This window comes from Nanorana parkeri, unplaced genomic scaffold (genome assembly GCF_000935625.1).
Source record: "Nanorana parkeri isolate BGI_ZX_2015 unplaced genomic scaffold, ASM93562v1 scaffold51, whole genome shotgun sequence".
NCBI classification, from domain to species: Eukaryota; Metazoa; Chordata; class Amphibia; order Anura; family Dicroglossidae; genus Nanorana; species Nanorana parkeri.
In genome coordinates, this window is record NW_017306319.1 from 382,033 (window position 1) to 404,000 (window position 21,968).

The 21,968-nt window shown below is 43.9% G+C and overlaps 1 protein-coding gene across 1 annotated transcript; it reads left to right on the forward strand.

Annotated features, from left to right (window-relative positions):
- The first annotated feature begins 2,973 nt into the window (after nt 1-2,973).
- PCBD1 (pterin-4 alpha-carbinolamine dehydratase 1) lies at nt 2,974-19,275 on the forward strand. Its single transcript, XM_018574985.1, has 4 exons — nt 2,974-3,126; nt 14,154-14,285; nt 16,542-16,622; nt 18,965-19,275. Exons 1-4 carry the CDS (start codon nt 3,124-3,126, stop codon nt 19,061-19,063), a joined length of 315 nt encoding a protein of 104 aa, XP_018430487.1. The 5' UTR covers nt 2,974-3,123; the 3' UTR covers nt 19,064-19,275.
- The last annotated feature ends 2,693 nt before the right edge of the window (nt 19,276-21,968 follow it).

Genomic DNA, 21,968 nt, shown 5'->3' on the forward strand with positions numbered 1-21,968 from the left:
ACAGTAGAAACGGTCGCACGTCTTCATTCACACTGCACGATTCTCGTACGATCGCGGGATGTCCCGCGATTCTCGTACGAGAATCGCGGGACATCCCGCGATCGTACGAGAATCGTGCAGTGTATGGGCACCTTAAGTCTCATGACAGGTGTCATTTAAAGTGGATCTATAGCCCAAATGTTATTATTCATTTTGAATAGAGAGGGGAAGTGTGAGGACTGGAGGTGAAGAGCCATCTTGCCAATGTGATAGTTACAACAAGAAAATAAAAAAAGAAAGGGTTTCAACACTCCCCCACTCTATCCAAAGCTTTAAAAAAAGGTTTTAGCTTTGGATACACTTTAAATTCACTTGTATATAAAATCCTACCTGCTAAAAGTGAATGTACGTACCTTTCCAGTCAGCCGTTTGTTGCTGCTCCCCGGCTTCTGTAAATATTAAATCAGTCAGATAAGCCAAATATCTGTTTTCCCTGCAGAACATAGTGGTTCCTCCCACTGGGTCATACTACCTGTATTGACCTACAAGGCGGTGGGAGAAACCACAGTATATGTCAGGGGAGCAGGTATTCCACCACAGGTCAGGGAGCAGGGAAGAGATGGTGTTTTAACACACACGAACCATCAAAAAGGTAAACATATTCCCTCTTCTTCAAGCAGGTTGGATTGTATATCCAAGTGACCCTCTGCTGACAGGGTCACCGTAGGGTGCATTGTAAAACAACTCCCATTAGCATGAGAGTAGCTGTATTGAGACAGTGGGGGTGATTTACTAAAGGCATATAAGCTGTGTACTTTGCAGGGAAATGTCCCCTTAGCTTAGTGAATGTGGGTAAATGCTGTGTACTCCTTGTGTACAAATGTGGGTATGTATATGCATTTGAGTGGGTACCTTAAAAGTATGTGTTGTTGTTGATTTTATGTAATTTATTCAATGAGGTGCCCCTAATGACCAACCTGAGCCTTTGAACATTGATACATGATTAGCAAATGTGGGGAGAATTGACTTTGCAAAGAATACCCAATCACATGCAAGGAAAATAGATTTTAAAAAACAGTATTAGGGATAATGGAAGTCAGCAGAGCTTCACTAAGTGAAACGTCTACTTGCAACCTCTTTGATTATTTTATAATTTTGTTATTGGCAACTGTGGAACTATAGGTAAAAACAATTAGGCAAAACCAGCACCTATCATTGTTATAGATTACTCAAAACTGAAGGTGAACGATCGCCTGCTTTGCCTTAATCTGTGTCCACACCTAAGCAATGGGACATTAAACATGCAGTGCCTTTTTACTGCATTGCTCTAGGCCAGTCTATTCAGCTAATTGTACCAAGTGAAGTGCATGGCCCCAGATGTGCCACGTGACGTCATGGCACATGCATGGCCTCCTTGTGATACCTGCTGGCAGCCATCTTAGTGATGGACGCAGGCAGAGAAAAGAGGGGAAGTTCACCCCGCAGGATAAGGTATGCCGCCAGGTCCCCTTCTCTCTCCTGCAGCTGTCGTGCTCTCGATCCATGACTGAGTGCCTGACTTTTCAGACGGGGTGACACCAAAATGATTGTCAGTCATTTTGGTGTAACCCTTCCAATGGTGTCACCCCCTTAGGACGCCACTGCATGGCCTTTTTTTTAAGTCGCATCACGCCACAAAGTATGGTAATAAGTTACCATGTGTTGTGTGAGGCAACGCATAGATGATGGGTAGGTGCGTTGGGGTGTTTTGAAACTTATTTCAATAACCAGTTCAGCAAAGTATTTCTTTACATCTTTGCCCAAACACTTAGTCCCCCTTTGCAATCCATGAATGCACGCCAAATATGCATCAAGTAAGCACTTTGATGCACAATGTGTCAAAAGCGTTCAATGCACTTGCGGTGCCATTACTTGTTAAAACGTGCACAAATACGCCTGTAGCAGAATCTGAGACATGAGCTACTTTCATGTATTTGTCACACATGTGCCACCTAATGAAATCAATGGGCGACAAGCAGGAAATAATCGAGACATGCGTTCCCCGTACACAAAGGTGTGAACAGGGACTTACAGTCATCATGTTTCTGAACAGTTGGCTGCAACAATCTGAGCACAGTTTCCCTGAACCTCCTGTCCAGTACAAGATCACAAAGGACAGAGCAATCTCCAGTAGTCATACATCTACTAGCTTGAAGAAGGGAGAAAGGAAGAGGAAGGAAGGAGAGGGGAGTAGAGAGGAGGGGAGTGTCTTGCCTTGACAATAGCAAGTGTGGACACATACACAGCTCACTAGCATACACAAGGGTGGCTCCATAGGTCCTTGCAAGGGAAAGGAGTCACTCTAAAACAGGAAGGCTGGGCCAGTACTCAGGGGACCAGCTGATTCTGCATGAAACAAAACTTTTTACACATCAAGGAGGAGAATCCATTGTAAGTGATTTCGTAAACATTTGAAATAGCTTAAAAACCTTTTGACTTTTTATCACTAAGAAAGAATGGCACCGCAGCACACCAGTCTCACATGGTCTGGCACGGTGCGGGAACGCACACATTCCCCCTTTGCAAAATGTGAACAGGGCTAACTATATAATACAACAAAGTATTGAAAAAAGATTCTATTCTACTTTGCAGTCTTCAAAACTATTACCAGCGGGAACTAAACACATGTTATATGACATTGTCATGACAGGAGCACCACCGCCATGTGCTGAGCACAGATCATCATACAACACACAGAGTAAAAAATGAGATTGTCGTAGTTTGATAACGCCAGTGACACGCCATGCTCTCCGCTGTGACACTTTATGTAAACACTTCTTATTTATATAGAACATTTCAATGTTCAGCTCTCCAGAAATCATTAACCTGCCGCAGCGATAATGATCTGCAGACAGCAGCACTTCCAGCATGGACCAGAGGCAGTATGAATACATTCACCTCTAAACATGGCTACTACAGGCAGTGTATGGAGAGAGGTCTGGTGCTGAATCACTGTGTCTCTGCCCTGACTATTTACAATGGGCGGATTCTCAGTCCAGGCCACCTCCCCATCACACAGACACACAAGAGAGAGGCAGCTTAGCTGGGACAAGTGACAGGCACACAGGCTGATCATCCACCAGTTGCTAAATCCCTTGTGAAGACATGGTAAGGTGATGCTTTAATAGGTTTACATTTGCTCCCCTTGTCTTTTCAGCCTTCTGATTTAAGAATAAGGAACACAGGGTTCTGATTGATCTACATGTTCTACAAACATGTAAGGGACTGAAGAAGCACAAGTCAAAGTGCATTAGTTAATGAATAGCTCAGAAAGTAGTGTAGCTTGATAAGGCTGGGGAGAGTTTTCCTCTCTTTGCAAGTTAATGTGCATATTGGGCAAGGAATAGAGTGGCCATATGGACCAATCCCAGGCTCAGATGGTCATTTAGAACTTATACATCTTCCCATAGTGTACTGTGTTCCCATGGGCTTATTCTATTATGTCAACCGAGAGCAACACGGAAGTTAGTGGCTGGTATCAGAGGGTTCCTATAGTATTGCTTTTATCCCAAACACCTGAATCAGGCGTGGGACTAGCAAGACACTCAAATTGCTTGGAATAATAGGCTTAGGTCTATAGGGTTAAATGTGTCAGTCTTCAGCTTTTGATACAGAAATGAAACATTAGCTGACATTTGTCAGAAGTTTTATTTTCTAATTTTTTAAATATCTTTGACACTGCTGATCACTTATGATTGCATTGGATTTGGTAATATTCTATGGTGGTTTGACATTTACAAAGTGTTAATGTGGTCTGCACTTAGTAATGGAGGGAGTGTCCAGGTGCTACTGCCCCAGTAGTCAGATCTCCTAGCCATTGACCACAGCTACCATCACTTAAGACCCCATTCACACTGAGCGACATGGATATCACGCGGTTTTCCGCGCTGAGCGGCTTTGAGCTACATTGTGCGATATTGAGCGATACGTAGTGCATTTTTTGGGAGGGACTTTGTCACTGCTACATTGGGCTATATCCAATCAACAGCGATCTTGATGTGACATCATTCTTTCCTTCCATATTGCTGTGCAAAAGTGACCCTTCTGTAGCGTGATAAGGTCGTGCAATATTGCCACTAATGCGCGATTTTGCACAACACCATTGAGTCCAAATCGCGCGACATCTGTGGAAAAATAGGTCATGTTCAAGCGTCAAGCTTGAGCTACAAGCGAAATTGAGCTGTGAGATGTGAACAGCTTTATTGAAATGCATTGGGCAAGCTACATTGAGCGATATTGCACGATTTTGGGGTGGAAATCGCGTGATAAACCGCTCAGTGTGAACAGGGGCACTATATGCCTCCTCGCAACCGTGTTCACGAAGCAAAATTTGGATTCAGTAATTTACTTAATTCTGCTGCTCACAAAGCAAAGAGATCTGACTTCAGGATTGTCTCTAATCCGGGTGTATTTGTTATTATCTCAGATGATTGTATTTTTTACCATCAACAATCAACTATAAATATAATATTTTTATTTAGAATGTTGCTGTACATTCAGTGTATACTTTCTTTTACATTTGTTTTGTACATTGTATTTTGTGTTTCCTCTTCAGTGCTGACTTTATTTTTGTGCTGTTTTTTTTTTCTAAAGGAGAACTATGGGGTTAAGGCTTTTCCCCATTGTTCTCCTTAGGGTAAAGGGAGGACACAAACTAGCGTCCTCCCGTCGCCCTAGGCTACAGCTCGCGGTATACTGAGACGCCGCAGCTGAAGCGGATCCCGACAATCGTGTCGGGATCCGCCCAGCTGCGTGACGGACAGCTGGCTCTGCCTATCCAGAGGCAGAGCCAGCTGAACCCGCCCCCTCCCCCGTTCGTTCCGCCAGTCAGCGCTGGCGGATCGGAGGGGGGAATCCAGCCCCTCCCCTGTCACAGCAGAGAGCCGTGACAGGATCGAGAGGTGAGCGAACGCTGGTGTCACTCACCTCCCGATCTACTGAGCCGACCTGTGACAGTCTCATTGTCACAGGTCAGCTAGAACTATGAGGTGAGTGAAAAGCACTCACCTCATAGTTCTCCTTTAATGGAATATGTACAATATAAACATCTAGGGGGTTATTTGCAGCCACAGGTGGATGCACATTAGAAGAGTAAACACTTGAGGAGAGATAATACCCCCGTAGCTGGGGAGGAAGCAGACAATTGTATTGATCCAGTCATGAAAGATTATTATGGGGGGAATTTATCAAAACCGGAGCAGACAATATCTGGAGCAGCTGTGCACGGCAACCAATTAGCTTCTCTCTTCAGTTTGGTCAGTTAAGATTTGAAAATAAAAGATAGAAGCCGAGCGGTTGCCGTGCACAGCTGCTGCAGATTTTGCCTGCTCAGTTCTGATAAATTCCCATTTTTAGTTTTTTTTTTAATCTTGTTTGTTCATACTAGGCTGGTAAACACACAGTTTAAATAGTGCTGATCTGTCTCGGATGACTACAAAAAACAAAATCCATATCAGAGGGGGGTGAATGTTCATGGTGGACCTTTTTCTCAGCATGTATCGTTCTACTGCATTACTACATGTACAATGGTTTAAAGCAAAACTCCTGGCAAAACTGTTCTTAATCCTTGCAATAGGGCGACCCCGGCTCTGAAAGGGTTAAGTGGTAGTTTTTGTCTAGGTGCTAAAATAAAAAAGTTATACTTGCCTGATTCTCCAAGCCAGCTCCAGCACTCCCTCCTGCCCGTCTCCTCCTCCGCGGCAGCGATGGTATGCCCATCAGCGTGCATACAACATAATGACTCAAGGATCCTTAAGGTGGTCATACACTTTACAACCCTCGCAAGACTTTTGTAATTAAACGTATGTTCTGCCCATCTTGAACAGGCAGATCATACTTGCGATCATCGCAAGCCCGCCCCCGAGGGGCGGGTTTCCAATGACTGCAATGAGGGGCGGGCTTCCGATGACTGCAAACGGGCACACCGGCCCGTTCGGCAGTTGTCGAACAAGCAGGCCACTAACTTGCCGAGAATCGTACGATTCCCGGCGGGTTTTCCAGCCTGCTTGTTCGACGGAAGACGTGCAACCGTACAGTAGAAACGGTTGCACGCCTTCCATACACTTTGCGATTCTCGTACGATCGCGGGATTTCCTGCGATTCCCGTAAGATAATCGTACAGTGTATGAGCACCTTTAGACCAATGGAGGGGTAGAGAGACGGAAGGGACTGGTCAGGTGAGTATAATTTTTTTATTATAGCACCTAGACAAAAACAAGCACTTATCCCTTGCAGTGGGGTAGCCCAATTGCATGTGTTAACAACAGTTTTGCCCACAGCTCTGCTTTAAGGGTTCGTTCACACTATAGGCGGTGCGTTCCGGTCAGAACCTGGACCGGAACGCACTGCCCGCATTGCGGCCGGCTGACTTTTTTGCCGGGCTGTAGGGGGCGTGGCGGGCCATTGAAGTGAATGGCACCGTAGCCACGTCCTGCGGCCGCAATGCGATGCGATCGCCCACACGCGATCGGTGCGTTCCGGTGCAATCAAAATGCTGCAAGCACTATTTTCATCGCACCGGAACGCACTGCAGGCACAATGTGCCTTGCAATCCCGTGCGGGCGATCGCATTGCGTGGCTACGGTGCCATTCACTTCAATTGCCCGCAACACCCCTTCCAACCCGGCAAAAAAGTCAGCCGGCCACGCGTTCCGCTCCGGATTCTGACCGGAACGCACGGCCTATGGTGTAAACGAACCCTAAAACCCAACTACAGCTTTTTTGGGGATAGAGCGGGGAAGGGTTACATCCTCACTCGGCCTCTCAGTATAAGTAGAAAATATCAGATAATATACAGCAGGAGCGGAAAAATAAATTCAGGAGCAAGTCTGTCCAATCCAGGAGCCAGACGGATCTTTTTTGGGAGCCAGTTCCATTGACAACAACTGGAGAAAACCTCAAAAGTTAGTCACCGGCTGTCATGTTTAAGGAGCATTGGTGACCTGGCTCCTGGGATTGGTCCAGCCCTGATAATAGCCTCACACAATGGTCACAGGCTGAAAACTAGCTGTGCAGCTGTGATGACAGGTAAACCAAGCATGGAAGTGAGAGAGTTAATGAGCGGTGCTGTAGAGGAGGGTAGAGTTTGCAGAGGGCTGGTCTGGTGGATCCGGCTCCCTCTGACTGATTTAATGAACATTGCTCAATACTCACTACAAATAGAATGTAAAACACACCAGAAGACATCTGGAATCCTTCACCGATTCCATGATGCAGAATAACTAAATGAACATCATATGTTGTGGCCTGTTTGTCTGTTTTCAAGTAGGCAATCAGTAGGCAGAACATGAAAGGGAAACATTATTTTCATATGTTTGCAATTGACATGTTTTGTGGTCAGCAAAAAACTGCATCAGGGAAGCTATTGTAAAAGCAGCAAATAAAGACCTTCTTTTGTCATGCTGTCTGTAAAATTTGGTGTATACAGTCTGAAGGCTAAATTCCAGGCAAACAAGCTAAATACACGGATGAAATACATATATATGGAAGCTGTTTTGCCTGCCAAAGGATTTTTATTCCTGTTCATCCGGCTCTGCGATATGCACAGCTCTGCCACACAGCACAGTCCTGTCTGGCAAGGGAGGGGACTTGCACTTCTCTTCTGCAGTTTAACCTTTTAAATATAGGTCTTCTCCCCACACACAGCCTTTGACTGAACAGTAAAAGCAAAAGTAGCATACTGATGAGCTTTGTCTGTCATTCTGCTCTCTCCACCGATCAGCATGCTGTTTAATAGCACATGGGCACTGCAGTATAACTGATTGGCATCTTGTGCTGCTTATGCTTCCCCAGTCTGAGCGCCTCTGTACAGGGACTGTAAGAGGTAGATACCAAGTCAGCTACTTTGATTAAAAACATTAACAAGTAACATGTAATGTGGTATTAATGATTGCAGAGCATTTGTTTGAGTTTTTCTTATCTGCCTGGAGTTATTAAGGTCTCATTCACACATAGTATGCGCATGAATGAGCACAAAAATCACACAATTTTGTGCACGATCACCAAACTCACCAAGACACTTGCAGTGCCATTATCTTTTAATGGCACACCAAACGGAGCAAGCAAGGCAGATGCACAAAACGTACAAAACAAAATCATGCAAAAAACACTACGTGTGTGTGAACACAGTGTGAAGTATGCCTAAAATCAGACCTTTACTACTGGATATGCGTGGAATGGGTACAAATTTTGGTGTCTTATCTTTTTCTCCGTGTGTGTTCCTTTAGACAGAAAACCCTCTGTAGGTCGTCATCCGCCAGGGTGGGAACTAGGAAACATATGGGGAATTCCTATTGTTCTCTGTGTTACAAGCTGAGTAACACAACACTATGGGCTTCATTTATACAAGTTTTGTCCAGCATACAGCTGGCTGGATGCTGTTTGAAGGACACTAGCGCTCCTAGATGGCCGCGACGAGTATAGGAAATTCCCGTCTAGAGGCGCTAGTGCTGTGTGAATGAATAGCCGGGCAGAACTTTTATGAATGAACCTCATAAGGTGGCCATACACTCTACAACCATCGCAAGACTTGAGTCTTGCGATGGTTGTACAGGGATTAAAAAAACGTACGATCTGCCTATCTTGGACAGGCAGATCACACTCTCGATCATCGCAAGCCCGCCCCCCTGAGGGGCGGGCTTCCGATGACCACAATGCTGAACGGGCAGTGTGCTCGTGCGCACACCGGCCCGTTCGGCATTTGTCTTCCGAGCACCGTTCTAACCAGCCGAGAATCGTACGATTCCCAGCTGGTTTTCAAACATGCTGGTTCGACAGAAGACGTGCGACCGTACAGTAGAAACGGTCGCACATCTCCATTCACACTGCTCGATTATCGTACGAAAAACCGATCGCATACGATTATCGTACGATAATCGTGCAGTGTATGGGCACCTATAGAAATACATTGTTCATCCAATACACTAAGCAGCATATACATGGCTATACATGGTCACAAATGTGCAGGCTACACATGCAGCAAATTGTCTTTTGTAGTTATGTACAGCCAATCACTCATCCAGATACCCCAGGCCCTCTGGAATTTACGTGTTTCCAAAGTAATCTTCAGAACCTGGTTTGTGCCATTTATCTTCAAAGAACCAAAATGTTGCACATGTCTAGTCATAAGGAAATAATTACAGTGATAGGCAGAGGACAGAAACTTCATACATGGTTCCTTATCCTATGGTAGGGCTACATTCTAGTAATGGAGATGTATTTCACATTGAAAATAGCTGGGCCCTGACCATTATTTTATACCCACCTAGTGAATGGTGGGACTTACAATTTGTTTACTATGCCTGCAGAGGTCTAAACTGCAGGGTAACGCTCTGTGGGCCTCTGTGTATTGGATGCAGTGCCTTTACCCTTCAAATGGGAACATTTTCCCCCTTCCCCTTGGGTACCTGTGCGACCCACATCATCTCATTCATTCATTCTTCAGTTCTACATCATTTCATGGCACACTGTGCAACTTGAAGTATTAAAAGTAACATTAAAGTCACAATCCCCCCCCTCCAAAAACATTGGCGCCTTTAATGTCACTTTATCTAAATGGTTGATATGGTACTATCTGAAATCAGGGAACATTAAACTCATGTGAAACAGCACCTCTACTCTTATGAAAGTGCACAAGTGTCCCGACAATGGCCACTAAACTATTTCTATATTAGTGGCCAGTGCCTCTGTAGTGAACTTTGAAGATAAATTTCTCCATAATGCCTATAACTATAGAAGTGATTGAAGGCATGTTTGAAAGCGTTTTAATGCTTGTTCGGAATACGTAAATACTTTAATGTGCATAATCTGGGCACATGCTCACTTAAAAGCCAACTCCTAGGAAATTATTTTTACCTTGCAATGGGGCTGCCCTTGCACTGCTCATTTATGCCTAGGGGACAGGAAAAAGCCGTAGTACTTACCTGATCCCCGCCAATCTGGCAGTCAGTGCTGTCTTTTTCTCCCCCTCCACTCTGGCTGTCCTTCCTTGTCCTCAAATCCAATAAAGGGCTTTTAAAGCCTGCATTGTACTTGATGATGTTCGTGATCTTTAAGCTGGCCATACACGGTTATAATTTTCTTTGTTCAACCTGCGGACTGAATGAAGAAAACAGATTCCTACATCCACGTTTGTAAGCGTGGGCCGGATTTACTGTCTCTGCTGCCCCAAGGAGAGGTTCCTCAATGCGCCCCCCTACCCGCCAAACCTCCCTCCCATGGAGAATGGCAGACCTGCAGGTTGCATACATCGCCGAGATCACTTGTATAAAACAAGCGGCTAATTCCCCGCTGTACATTAAGGTCTGCTTGCCCAAAGCAGGGCTAAATGTAGAAAACAGCTACACGCCCGGCGCCCGGAACTGCATGTCCAGGGCATCGGGAGATAGGAATTCCACACCCCTGCTGCCCCTCTACTGCCTGCTGCCCCAAGGCAGGGCCTTGGTTGGCCTTGTGGGAAATCCGGCCCTGGATGTACTTTCCTAGTATGTGTATGGTCATGTACTAAGCACACCCCCAGCAAACATATCACAGGGGGGACAATAGCACCTACACCCCATTTGATGTACATGTGTGCCTTTACAAGGGCATTAATGGCAATAAAATACATATTAATACATTAACAAAGTGTGTTGAATTCATCCCATTTCATAAAAAAATCATGATCTAGTTGCTATTCTGTGCTCATGTATATATGTTTTATTATATTTTTTTTCCTGAGTAAGTGAATGAGATAAATGGTATCATTATATGGATGAAGATAGACTGCTAGCCGGTCTTAAGGCTTGTTCTGTGCTAGTTCTCATTGATTGCCATTTCAAATATTCTTCCCCTCGGAGGCCTTTTTTGGGTCCTTTTATTTCATTCTAACAATACCGCTTTGTTATTACACTGTTTTTTTCTTTCTTGCGTTGACTGAGCAATATTTATTTTTTCCTCCGGTTGCTAAGCTACCAGACATCCTATGTCACTGAGTATCAAACAGTAAAATGATCGATGCACTTCATATCACCTTTTCCTGTTTACACTCATCATTTACATGACACAGCATGGGGATTAATGAGAGATGGCCTCGTATATCCCCTCGCAGTACATTTTGCAGATTAGGAGGACAGTGGTACTTAAAGGGAAAGTATGGGGTATTTTCAGTGAGCACATATTATTGCAACATTTACCTTAATACGCAACAAATATATGCAGCATCACAGAGGTGGCCTTTTTCCATGGCCCCACATGTTTGTGCTGGAATTGTCCTCCATGGTGTGCACCCAGCACTGAGACCGAGCTGTCACCAACAGGTCCTGGTCTCAAACCAAAGATCGGAAGCTGGAGGGGGACCGGGTCCCGATCATGTGACCACTGTGACAGACAATCAACATGTTCACAGTTAATGACAGCTTCCCTGTACAGTTTATCCAGGGGTGTCCCTAGCATATTCGCCGCCTGAGTTGGGGGGGTTGCACGTTCAGGGAGGGGGGGTGATGGATCATCTTACTGGCATCCCGCCCAACTCACTGACATCACTGGCTGCCAGGAGCTAGGTGTGTCGCCAGCTAGAGTGTCCCAGGTTGCCAAGTGTCAGGGTACCATGCACAGGCGTCCTCACACCACATGCAGGATGACCAAATTAATATGCCCACACAGGATTGGGTTCTATGCACAGTTTATTTGTTACCATCAAACAAAACTACTAACCCCCTCAACCCCCCACAGGTTTAGCAGTGAAGTAACAAGGAGGGTTAACAGGAGGGCAGCACGGTACAGAAACAGGATCCAAGAAGAGTGGTCGGGTAACAAGCCGGGTCGGTGACAGGTCTGCAGCTAGGAAGCTGGGTTCAGGAATCAGGCAAGTGCAGGCGACGCAATACTGAGCCAGCTTCCTGACTGCAGGGAGGGCCTAAATACCCTCCCAGGAAGCACCAGGTGATGGGATGATCACTCACAGCTGGGGCACACCCGCAGGTGAGTACTGGAGCTGCAGGTTCCTTACAGTCCCTGGCTGCTGGAGACCCCCGCAGGCGAGCACAGGAACTGCAGGACCTGGCTCCGGCGCCACCTGGGGGTGCTCTGGATCCTGACACCAAGAGCTGAGTTGGGAGATGTGTATGTCCCTTACACATCTCCCTAACTAGCTCTTGCGAACCTAGGACGCTCTGGCCGTAAAGGGGGCGACAAAGATTATGCAGCAGAACAGCCATGCTTACTTTGCCTGCAGCCCACCACGTGACCCAAAGAGAAGCCACCTGTGGCAACAGTCTCAGGCTGCCTGATTATAAGGACAGCTTTGTATTACTTCTCTGTGAGGAGACAACAATACATTTTATCTTTCTCCTCACTGAGGCCTGGGTTTCCCACAGCAAGAACCTACAGTTTCTTGCAGCAGGAATCCTAGGTGTCCTGTTCAGATGTTGCCACTGTACCCATCAAAGGCAATGACTGGGTGGCAGCAGCTGTCCGCATGTAATTGTACATGGTATAATCATATCATTTGGTTTGGGATAGATCATTGTTCATGGATGTATCTATCCTGCGTCCATGGACAATCATCTATTCCAAATCACATGTACCATGCTCAATTGCATGCAGACTACCACTGTCACCTAGTCATTTACTTCAATGGATACAGAGTTCAAATCTGAACAGGACACTCGGTATTCCTGCCGCAGGAATCTGTAGGTTCTTGCTGCGGGAATCCCAGAATGCCCCGTGTGAATGGGGTATAAGACCTCATTCACACGAGGCATGCTGCTTTGTACAGCATGAAGGGCTGGTTGTTGATGCCCCTGGAGCTGAAAGGAAGAAGCATGCAAGCAGCTCATTTAACTCTATATAGACACAGGAGCTGTCGCCCTCACTCGCTGATTTCCATAGCTCTGAGTTTTGACAGCCGCACACAGACAATGTACAGCCTAGGACGCATACATGATGGATCCAGGTCTGTACACGGTCTATGTGCAGCTTTAAAAACTCAGAGCTGCAGGAATCAGCGTGTGAGGGTTCACAGCTCCTGCGTCTTTATAGAGTTACAGGAGATGTCTTCACACTTCTTCTCGCAGCTCCAGGTGCATCAACAACCAGCCCTTCACGCTGTACAGAGCAACACGCTCCATGTGAATGAGGCCTAAAGGAGAAGTCTGAAGTAAAATAAATGTCTGTTAAAAAATAAAGATTAAATAGTTAAAGGATTGGTCTAGGTTAGTGTTAGCATGAAGGTCATCAACAGTTTAACTGTTTGTGTTTAGGTAGGATAAAAACACAAAACAAGCACTATTGTTAATTTTTTTGTTCTTTGTACCTACTTTAGGTGAAAAGAACAAATAATGCACACATATGTGTTGAACGTCAGGAGTAGGAAAATTTATTTGGGAGGGGGGGGGTGTTTGGTGGTGGGTTATGGTAATGACATGAAAATATACAGCTAAATTAAAGAAAAACATTGTTTTACCATTTTGGATCAGTTTGTTGTAAAAAGAAAAAAATCAGGATATATCCATTAATATTTACCACCAAATGAAGGGCCAAATTGTCCTGAGAAATACAATGTATAATTCACCTAAATACTCTATGGGGTGTTTTAAAAAAATCTGCAGAGCCATATTCCCTGCACATTTATTTTGTGCAGATAGAGGCAAAAACTTAGTATATTTTATTTTCGGGTTGAATGTAATATCCATTTACGCAGAACGAATGATTTTTTTTATAAATACACCCCTAATTAGTTGCAAAGATATGCACAGTTTTACTAACACATACCAAAGTTTGCTTTAGGGGTTAAGGTTTGTTTAACTTCCATCATTAAGACGTTAAAGTAACTTTTGATTTGATGATAGCCTTTTCTTTTTTTAATGCTTGTTACATATTTTCATTAAAGTATATGAATAGCCAGAACTTTTTTTTTTTTTTGTAAGTTTTGGATTGTAATGAACTGTAGAAGGGTTAGCACCACTGTCAACTTATTGTTAGTGCATTGGGCTGCAAATGACAATAAAGCGCACTTCAACGCACTGACGAGAGCCTTGCATTGATGCATGTTACTGCAACACACAGGTCTAAATGGGGCCCTAGATGACATATAGCTATGAGCTAATTCTAGAAAAGGACACTTTTGTTTTATATGTTCATCTCTGTCATACCTACAGGCTGGGAAGGCTCACAGACTCAGCGGGGAAGAACGAGATCAGCTCTTACCTAACCTCAGGGCAGTTGGATGGAATGAGCTGGATGGGAGAGATGCGATTTACAAAGAATTCCATTTCAAGGATTTTAATCGGGTAAGCAAGACAAACAAATTCCATTAAATGCTATAAATGCTTCTATAAAAAATCGAATGAATTATCTACAAGTTCATTTTTAATGTCACAACGCTGTGTGATTTTACCTCTTGCTGGTAGTCCTTTCATTTAAAACTCTTTGACTTCATTGTGCTGCCAACTACATTACTGCCAACAAGAGGTTAAATTGTTCTGAGTTTATTCTTAAACTGTAAGTAAATTCATCCAAATGACATTGCGGGGGGAAAAAAATTGTGCATGCATTCACTGCGGCGCACAACAGCCAGGAGGTGCGTTGTGTGCCATTCAAATAAATGTCAATAAAACGCACCTAGCGCACAGTAGTGCAGGCTAGTTGTGTGATAGCTTGTGTAAATCGCACAGTATCGTGTGATTGATGGTAGTCTTAGGTGTGAATGGGCCCTAAGAGCCATGTCAGCCAGGCGATTTATATACAGTGATCTTCTCCCTCCTTTTTTTGTTTGTAAGCTATTTCTCGCCTAAATCTTTGTTATTTTCTATAGAATCCCAAACTCTCTACTTTTAAAGAAATTTGTAGCTCAGTCACTCTGCAGTGTTTCATGTCAGCAGAAAGCTCGCCATTAACAATCTCAATATTCACCTCTGTGGCTTAGCTACTAATTGCAGACACTACGGCTGGCCATACACTGATCTTTTTTTCTCGTTCAGCGCACGGCCTGAACGAGAAAAATAGACAAGATTCCTCCATCAACACTAACAGCGTGTCGATCGAGGAATTCCGCTGTCACAATACCAGAACAGAGCCAGCGGCTCATTGGCTGCCAGCTATGATCATACGAAGATTTTCCGACCAGCTTCTTTGATCAGCTGATCAAGGGATATGGACCGTAAAGGTGCCGACAGCGGCACACTGTGCGAATTTCAGACCGCTTCCTCAAAAACCAGTCGAAATTCGCTCAGTGTATGGGCACCATAAGGTAATGATAGAACAAGGGTTTGACTTGTTTGTCACAATTTGTAGCAGCGAATGTTTAGAATCGCCTGTCTGACATGACCCTAATGGAAAACAGGAACCATTTGCTCCCAAGTGAAGAGATTTTACAGCATGTCAGATAATCTTCTCTTACATGGTAAGAGGAGGAAGTCAGTGAAAATCAATATCTTCCGTACGGGATATCTTCCAGTAGATTGTGTAATGTATCCGTTGTCTGTTCAGTGTGATACTCAAGACTTTTGTCTTGCGAGTGTTGTAAAGTAAGATCGGCAGTGATCTCTCGATCATGTTAAAAACCAGCCGAAAATCGTACGATTCTCGCCTGGTTTCCCTACATGCTCGATATACAAAAGTCGTTTCTATTGTACGGTCACACGCCTTCCATACACTGACTGCACGATTCTCGTACGAGAATTGTGCAGTGTATGGGAACCTTAAGATGTGAAGTCTTTTTGTGTCTTGAAAAAGTGTTTGCTAATATCCCTAGGAAACCCAGACCTGGATCGTCCATTGCAGCCGAGACCAGTGGCTGGATGAATTAATTTACACCAATATAGCCACAGCAGAGTATTGTACCAGGATACCCATTGATTAGTGCAGAACGTTAGGTGTTTAAGTTATACTCTTTATTGGCTGACTTAAAAGCACGTCTCCAGGCAAGCAAAAAAAAAGAAGCCTTGCAGTGGGGCTACCTCTGCACTGCAAGAGTGGAGTGATTTTTTTTTCTAGGGGACTGGAGTAAACCAGGTTTACTTACCTGAATCCCACTCCCCTCGGTGGTCAGTGGTCTCTTCTTTTCACCTCTGCTGTCGCTGGTGGAATGTCGCTTGGCATCCCCATGCCTAATATAGGCCTATAGAACCTGCATTAGACGTAATGGGGGTCAGTGGCCCTTAGACTGCAGAAGCAAAGAGGCTGCAGGGTCTGTGCTAACAGCGCGGAGAGAACCGACGGTAGCGGAAATGAAGTAAATCTATTTTACTCCAGCCTCTGGACAAAAACAAGTGTGGGGGTAGACCCACTGCATGGGTACTTTTGTTGTTTTCCCGGAAATAGGCTTTAATTTGTTAAAGATGCAACTCTGATCTATAGCTGACCAATATAGCCATAATAAAACGTTTGCTATGGATACAACTACACTTTTCCTTTGATAAATGCTCTCTACTATTTCACACAGACACACTGAGCGAGTGTAATGTTGGCTGTGTCCTTCATGGTCCAGCGTGACTCAATACATATACCTGTATGTTCCAATGCACAATTCATTTATTTCATTGCAGGCCTTTGGATTCATGACCCGAGTAGCCCTACAGGCTGAAAAATTAGATCACCATCCTGAATGGTTCAATGTCTATAACAAGGTAAATAAGTCAGCACAAATCGGTTCTAAAATATGTTTCACTTCAAAGTACGTGTTCTACTTTAAAGTGTAACTCCATTCTATTTGAAAGAAGATGATTCCTATGCATTTTATGTACTGCTCTAGTATGTTGGTATGTCCAGTCTTACCCCTGGTTCACACTGGCAGCTCATAAACCATTGTAGGCAATGGAAAAATGTGCAACGTGCTTCTGTTGCGCATTTTTGGGCATTTCTAATGAAGAAATAAATAACTGCCCAAAGAAGCTCCTGTATCTTTTCAGGCGTCTGGCGTCTGGCGTTTTCCTGCTCAGGTGTGAACCAGGGGCATTGAAAATCATGGGATTTCTTGTGTTGGGCAGTTAAAAGGGCTATTTCGAACTGCTCAAAAAACTCCTCTGCCTGAACAATCTAATTGGATGTAGGCATTTTTCAGGTGTTTTGAGAGCCAGTGGGGCCGACCAGCAATATACTGAAGCTTGGCCCAGTGGGAAGTTCCTCCATCCACACAGTTTAGGGTAGTAGGAGAAATCTGTTGCACTTTTTCCATCTGACAATAGAAACTCTGCAGGTGTATAGCCAGCTTAAGCTCCAAGTTTTAACCCCTCAAATGCCATCAGGTTTCTTGATTTCAAACAGTGGAAAAAATTAGATCACCTTGGGCTGTATACTTCTCATAAAGGGGTCATTGGGGGGTTTGCATACTGTCCTTGGAGTATGACCAGCTTTAGGGTCATACTCATCTCCCCTCCCAGCTCTTAGCAACCTGGGATGCTCTGGCTGGCGTCCCACTCAGCTCCTGGCAACCAGTGACTTTAGTATGCTCTGCCGGATTCTGGCCAGGGCTAGGAGGTGCACCACCAGAATGTCGGCCAGAGTGCCAGTAGCGTGCACCACCAGCATCCCATCAACCCCGGAAAGTGACCCCTGGGTGTGCTGCTGTCAGAATACCTCAGCAGTGAGTGCACCTGATTGGCTGCAGTCACCGTTTGGCTGAGAAGTTTCTGCCCGGATCTGATCAAGCAGGAGGCTGCTGACAGGGCCACCCACTGAGCAAATTTCTTGCCCACTAAGGGAAAGTTGCATATTGTATGGCCAGTTTAATCGGCAGCATAATGCCCAGTTTCTTTAACCCAAGTTGAGTGCTTTATTCCAGCCAAATATTACACAAACAGTTCAGACATCCAGCCATTAAAGCAAGGGTCAGTCAACAAAGCAAAGTTCTACTCAACTGAGCCCTTGTAGAAGCAAAGTCCTGTGCTCCAGGTAATGTCCCTTGCAGGAGCAGCCACAGTCCCACAACAGGTATCCCTCTGGCAGACTTGGATCCAAAAGTCTTTGTAGTTCACATCACAATGCCGGTCTCTATTTGGGCGGACACTCTCTCCGACACACAGCTGGGGCTAGCTGTCCTAATGAGAACCTGCCAGGCAACCAATAAAATGTGGTCCACGGAAATTGGAGGGCTCCCCTCGAGGAAACCAGGACTCCCAGTAAAATCAGCCCCAGTTCATATTTTTTAAAACACAGGGTAAAAAAATATATTCCCTTACCTTTGGTCTTTGTGGCTATACCTTAAAGCAGATGTAAACTGCCAACACAACATTCATATATATGCCCCCAGGAGGTGTTTGCCATAATTTGCTAGTATGGACAGCATATTAGCACATTATGGCAGACTTACCTTGCAGGTGATCCCCTCCAATGCTGCAATGTCAGTGCTCTACTTGTTTGCTGGCATTTCAATTTTCTTCCGGTCTTCCCTCAAGTTCGGCATCTTTATTGGCTGGGCCAGGATGATATAAATCACATGTACATGAGCATTAGTTCATCTCGGCACAGAATCTTGAGTTGCGCGTGTGCGTCTCAGTGTACACAAATGCTGCCATTCATGAAGACATACAAAATCTCTTCTTGCATTATAACCTGTCAGCATTGTTTTTTAAATGGGACTTTACATCTAGTTTAAAGCAGGTATTTAAAAAAACTGTGCAGGAACATACCTTCCCATCAAATACTTTTCTTGCCAACCCATCAAGTTTTACATATACCCTGTTACAGTATATACATGATATGAATACATTTTGAGACTTCAGTGAGTTCAGCGTAGTGCCCTTTAACTTTTAATGTGACATATAAGCTTGTACTTACTCCTAACATGCTGTTTCCTGCATCAGTCAATCATATGCATGTGATCTATACAGGAAAGCTATTGCGGATGTTAAATGATACTCTATTGCACAGGTTTTGCTAAACTTTGTTGTAATACAGGTTAATGGAGACTGAATTTTGGCATATTGTCCTGGCGTAGCAATAAAATGTGTCTAATATGTTTTGTTTGTAGGTTCATATCACTTTGAGCACTCATGAATGCGGCGGTTTATCAGAAAGAGACATCAATCTGGCCAGCTATATTGAACAGGTTGCCAATACCTTGTCCTAACAATAGGCGGCAGCATTGTTATGCAGCCAGATGTCCAAATAATTCAACTCCTCTGTGTTTCATTGGTGATGTGAATGATAGGAATGGCGATTAATTTCCTGAGCCTTCAGCTACAAGCGTCTCCAATTCATATAAGGGAATCAAGTGGAAGAAGAAAGAATTCCCCAATGAATATTATTTCTGCTGACACACTGCCATAGGCCAGCCTATCATTGTTCTAAACTTTTCATGTACTTTAGCCCTCTATTGCATTTATAACTTCATACAGTACTTAAATGTAATAATCCATCAACAGTATTAGACATTTTATAGAATAAATTATGAGCTATTGTTTTTATCCAACGTAATGTGAAAGTCGATTTCTTTCTAATTGTGTGCTGTGTGAGAATGATCCTGCTTCTATGTATAGTCACAATCTCTTGAAACATTGCTCTGGTACATAGAGTACAATAACATAACCATAACTTACACATGTTTGTGAAGATTACATTCATCCAAGTCATGTGTAACTGGTAGTAGTAGTAGATAGTCTCATTCAACTGGACTTGATTTGTAACACTGAAGATATTTTGTAGCTTAGCATCCACAAGGTCAAGCAAAAACACAGGATCATCGAGCAAAGTAGAGAAGCAGAAAAAAGAATAAAATATAGTCATCCCATAGGTAGCTGAATTGTTGTAACAATTCTTTAGCAAATATTGCATCCAGGGATGCACAGATACCGGTTTTCCCGGTAACGAGTACCAATATTTTGCTGTTGGTACTTGCCGATAACGAGTACCGATACTGGTGCTTCCGCTGGCATGGCACCGGCTTCCTGGGCAATTAGGAAGCCAGCTTCATGTTGTTAGGCTGGCTCGATTGTGATTGGCCTGGAAACCGGCTTCCCAGCCAATCATCATGAAACCGGCTTCCCGGCCAATCCAGGGAGGCGGGACATTACTCGCCACCCAGCTTATTGATTGCATAGGAAGCCGGCTCCATATTCCCCCATTTCAGGGAAGGTATCAGAGAATTTGGGCGAGTACGAGTACTAATATCGGCATTGGTGCATCCCTTTGTCTTTCAAGCCCATCAATACACTGAAACAGGAGCATGTACAGGTGAAACTCGAATAATTAGAATATCGTGCAAAAGTAATTGCAGTAAGTGCTGCAAAAGGGGCCCAAACCAAGTACTGAGTACATATGCATGCTTGTACTTTTCAGAGGTCCGATATTGTTCTATGTACAATCCTTGTTTTATTGATTGCATGTAATCTACTTTTTTGAGGTTGTGGATTTGGGGTTCTTGGGGTTTTCATGAGCTGTAAGCCATAATCATCACAATTATGACAAATCACGGCTTGAATTATCTTGCTTTGCATGTAATGAGTCTATCTCATATATTAGTTTCACCTTTTAAGTTGCATTAGTGAAATAAATGAACTTTGCACGATATTCTAATTATTCGAGTTTCACCTGTACAAACCAAAAGACCCGACTCCCAAACACAAGTGAAGTAACTTGGTATATGGAGTGCAGTAAGGAATGCAAAGACCAGTACAGCAGGGAGACGAAGCAACCTCTCAACAAGCAAATGACCAAACATAGGAATGCTAATTCAAGACTCCACAGTTTTCCCACGCCTTCAGGAAAAAGGACTTTAATCTGAACACAGTAAGTGTACATTTTGGACAGAGTGGACAACGTTCACATGAGGTGTGAAAGAGGCCATTATTTCAAACAACCATCCTTGTACCAGGGTGGTGGCCTTACATCCCATCTCTCTTCCATATAGAATGCCATTTTAACATCTTCACCCCAACATTTTGACAATTTACACCTTCCTCCATGTGAATCAAAGGTTTAACATCTATACAGATACCCAGACACAAAGGATGGGATTGTGTAACTATAGCAGGGTGCTTCCAGAACTTCCATACCTCTCACCATGTTCTTGGTCAATAATATGTGCCTTTCCCTGCTGATTGGATTAAGGTGTCTGTGCTTCCTGTCTAGATATAAATACTGGGGTATTTTCCCGACAATCAGAACTAAAGTGGCTTGGATAAGCTACAAAACATCTTTAACATTACAGAACATATTCAGTAGAATGTGAGCAACTACTACTAGCTATATAGTCATCGCTCACATTCTGAATTCGGCTCCTCACCTAGTCTGTGTCCCAGGTGCATCTCCATTTCAAACAATAAAAGTTCAAAAATGCCACACTCCACAGGATCCAGAGGTTAACGGGGTTGAGGATCAATGAGGGGAGTTTTTGAACAGTGTGTGTTTTGCTCCATGAATAAAGACTTTTATTTTATGGTAAAAGATCCCGTGGAGTCCGGCATTTTGGAACTTTACTACTTACATATAGCAGGTTTAAAAACATAAGCCTGCAACAGGGTTTATAAACATCCTGATCCCTCTTTGGCTACTTGTATAGTTATGTATCTAGGACACTTATACTGAAGCTGGCCATATAGATAATTTGCAGATGTCTATATACCTATGCTAAACTGTGTGGATGGAGGAATCTCCCATTGGGCCAAGCTTCAGTATCTTGCTAGTCGGGTCACGCTGGTTGTTAAAATACCTGAACAATCTGATTGGATGCAGGCATTGTTCAGATATACTTTTTAGTTACACTGGTAAGTGTTGCAGTAAAGGTTAAAACACCTCATTCCTTTAGTACAAGGTAGAGTCGGACCTCTCTCTCAGGTCCCCCATACACTGCTCCAATCTACAGTGCTGCCTTCCTGTGCAAACACTTCCCACATTACCTGTACAGAACTCACTCATTTTACAGACAAAAGAAAAAAGTCACGACTGAAAAGTAGTAATTTTATTCAAGGATCACATTACAATACAATTATCAGCCACCTACAAGGTGATACAAGGCACTTAATTTTTTTTTAGTT

Bases quoted from the DNA above. Each gene is read 5' to 3' on its own strand.
- PCBD1 (XM_018574985.1), top strand. The intron at 14,286-16,541 runs GTAAGCAAGACA...ATTTCATTGCAG, and splicing joins ATTTCAAGGATTTTAATCGG to GCCTTTGGATTCATGACCCG. The intron at 16,623-18,964 runs GTAAATAAGTCA...TTTTGTTTGTAG, and splicing joins GGTTCAATGTCTATAACAAG to GTTCATATCACTTTGAGCAC.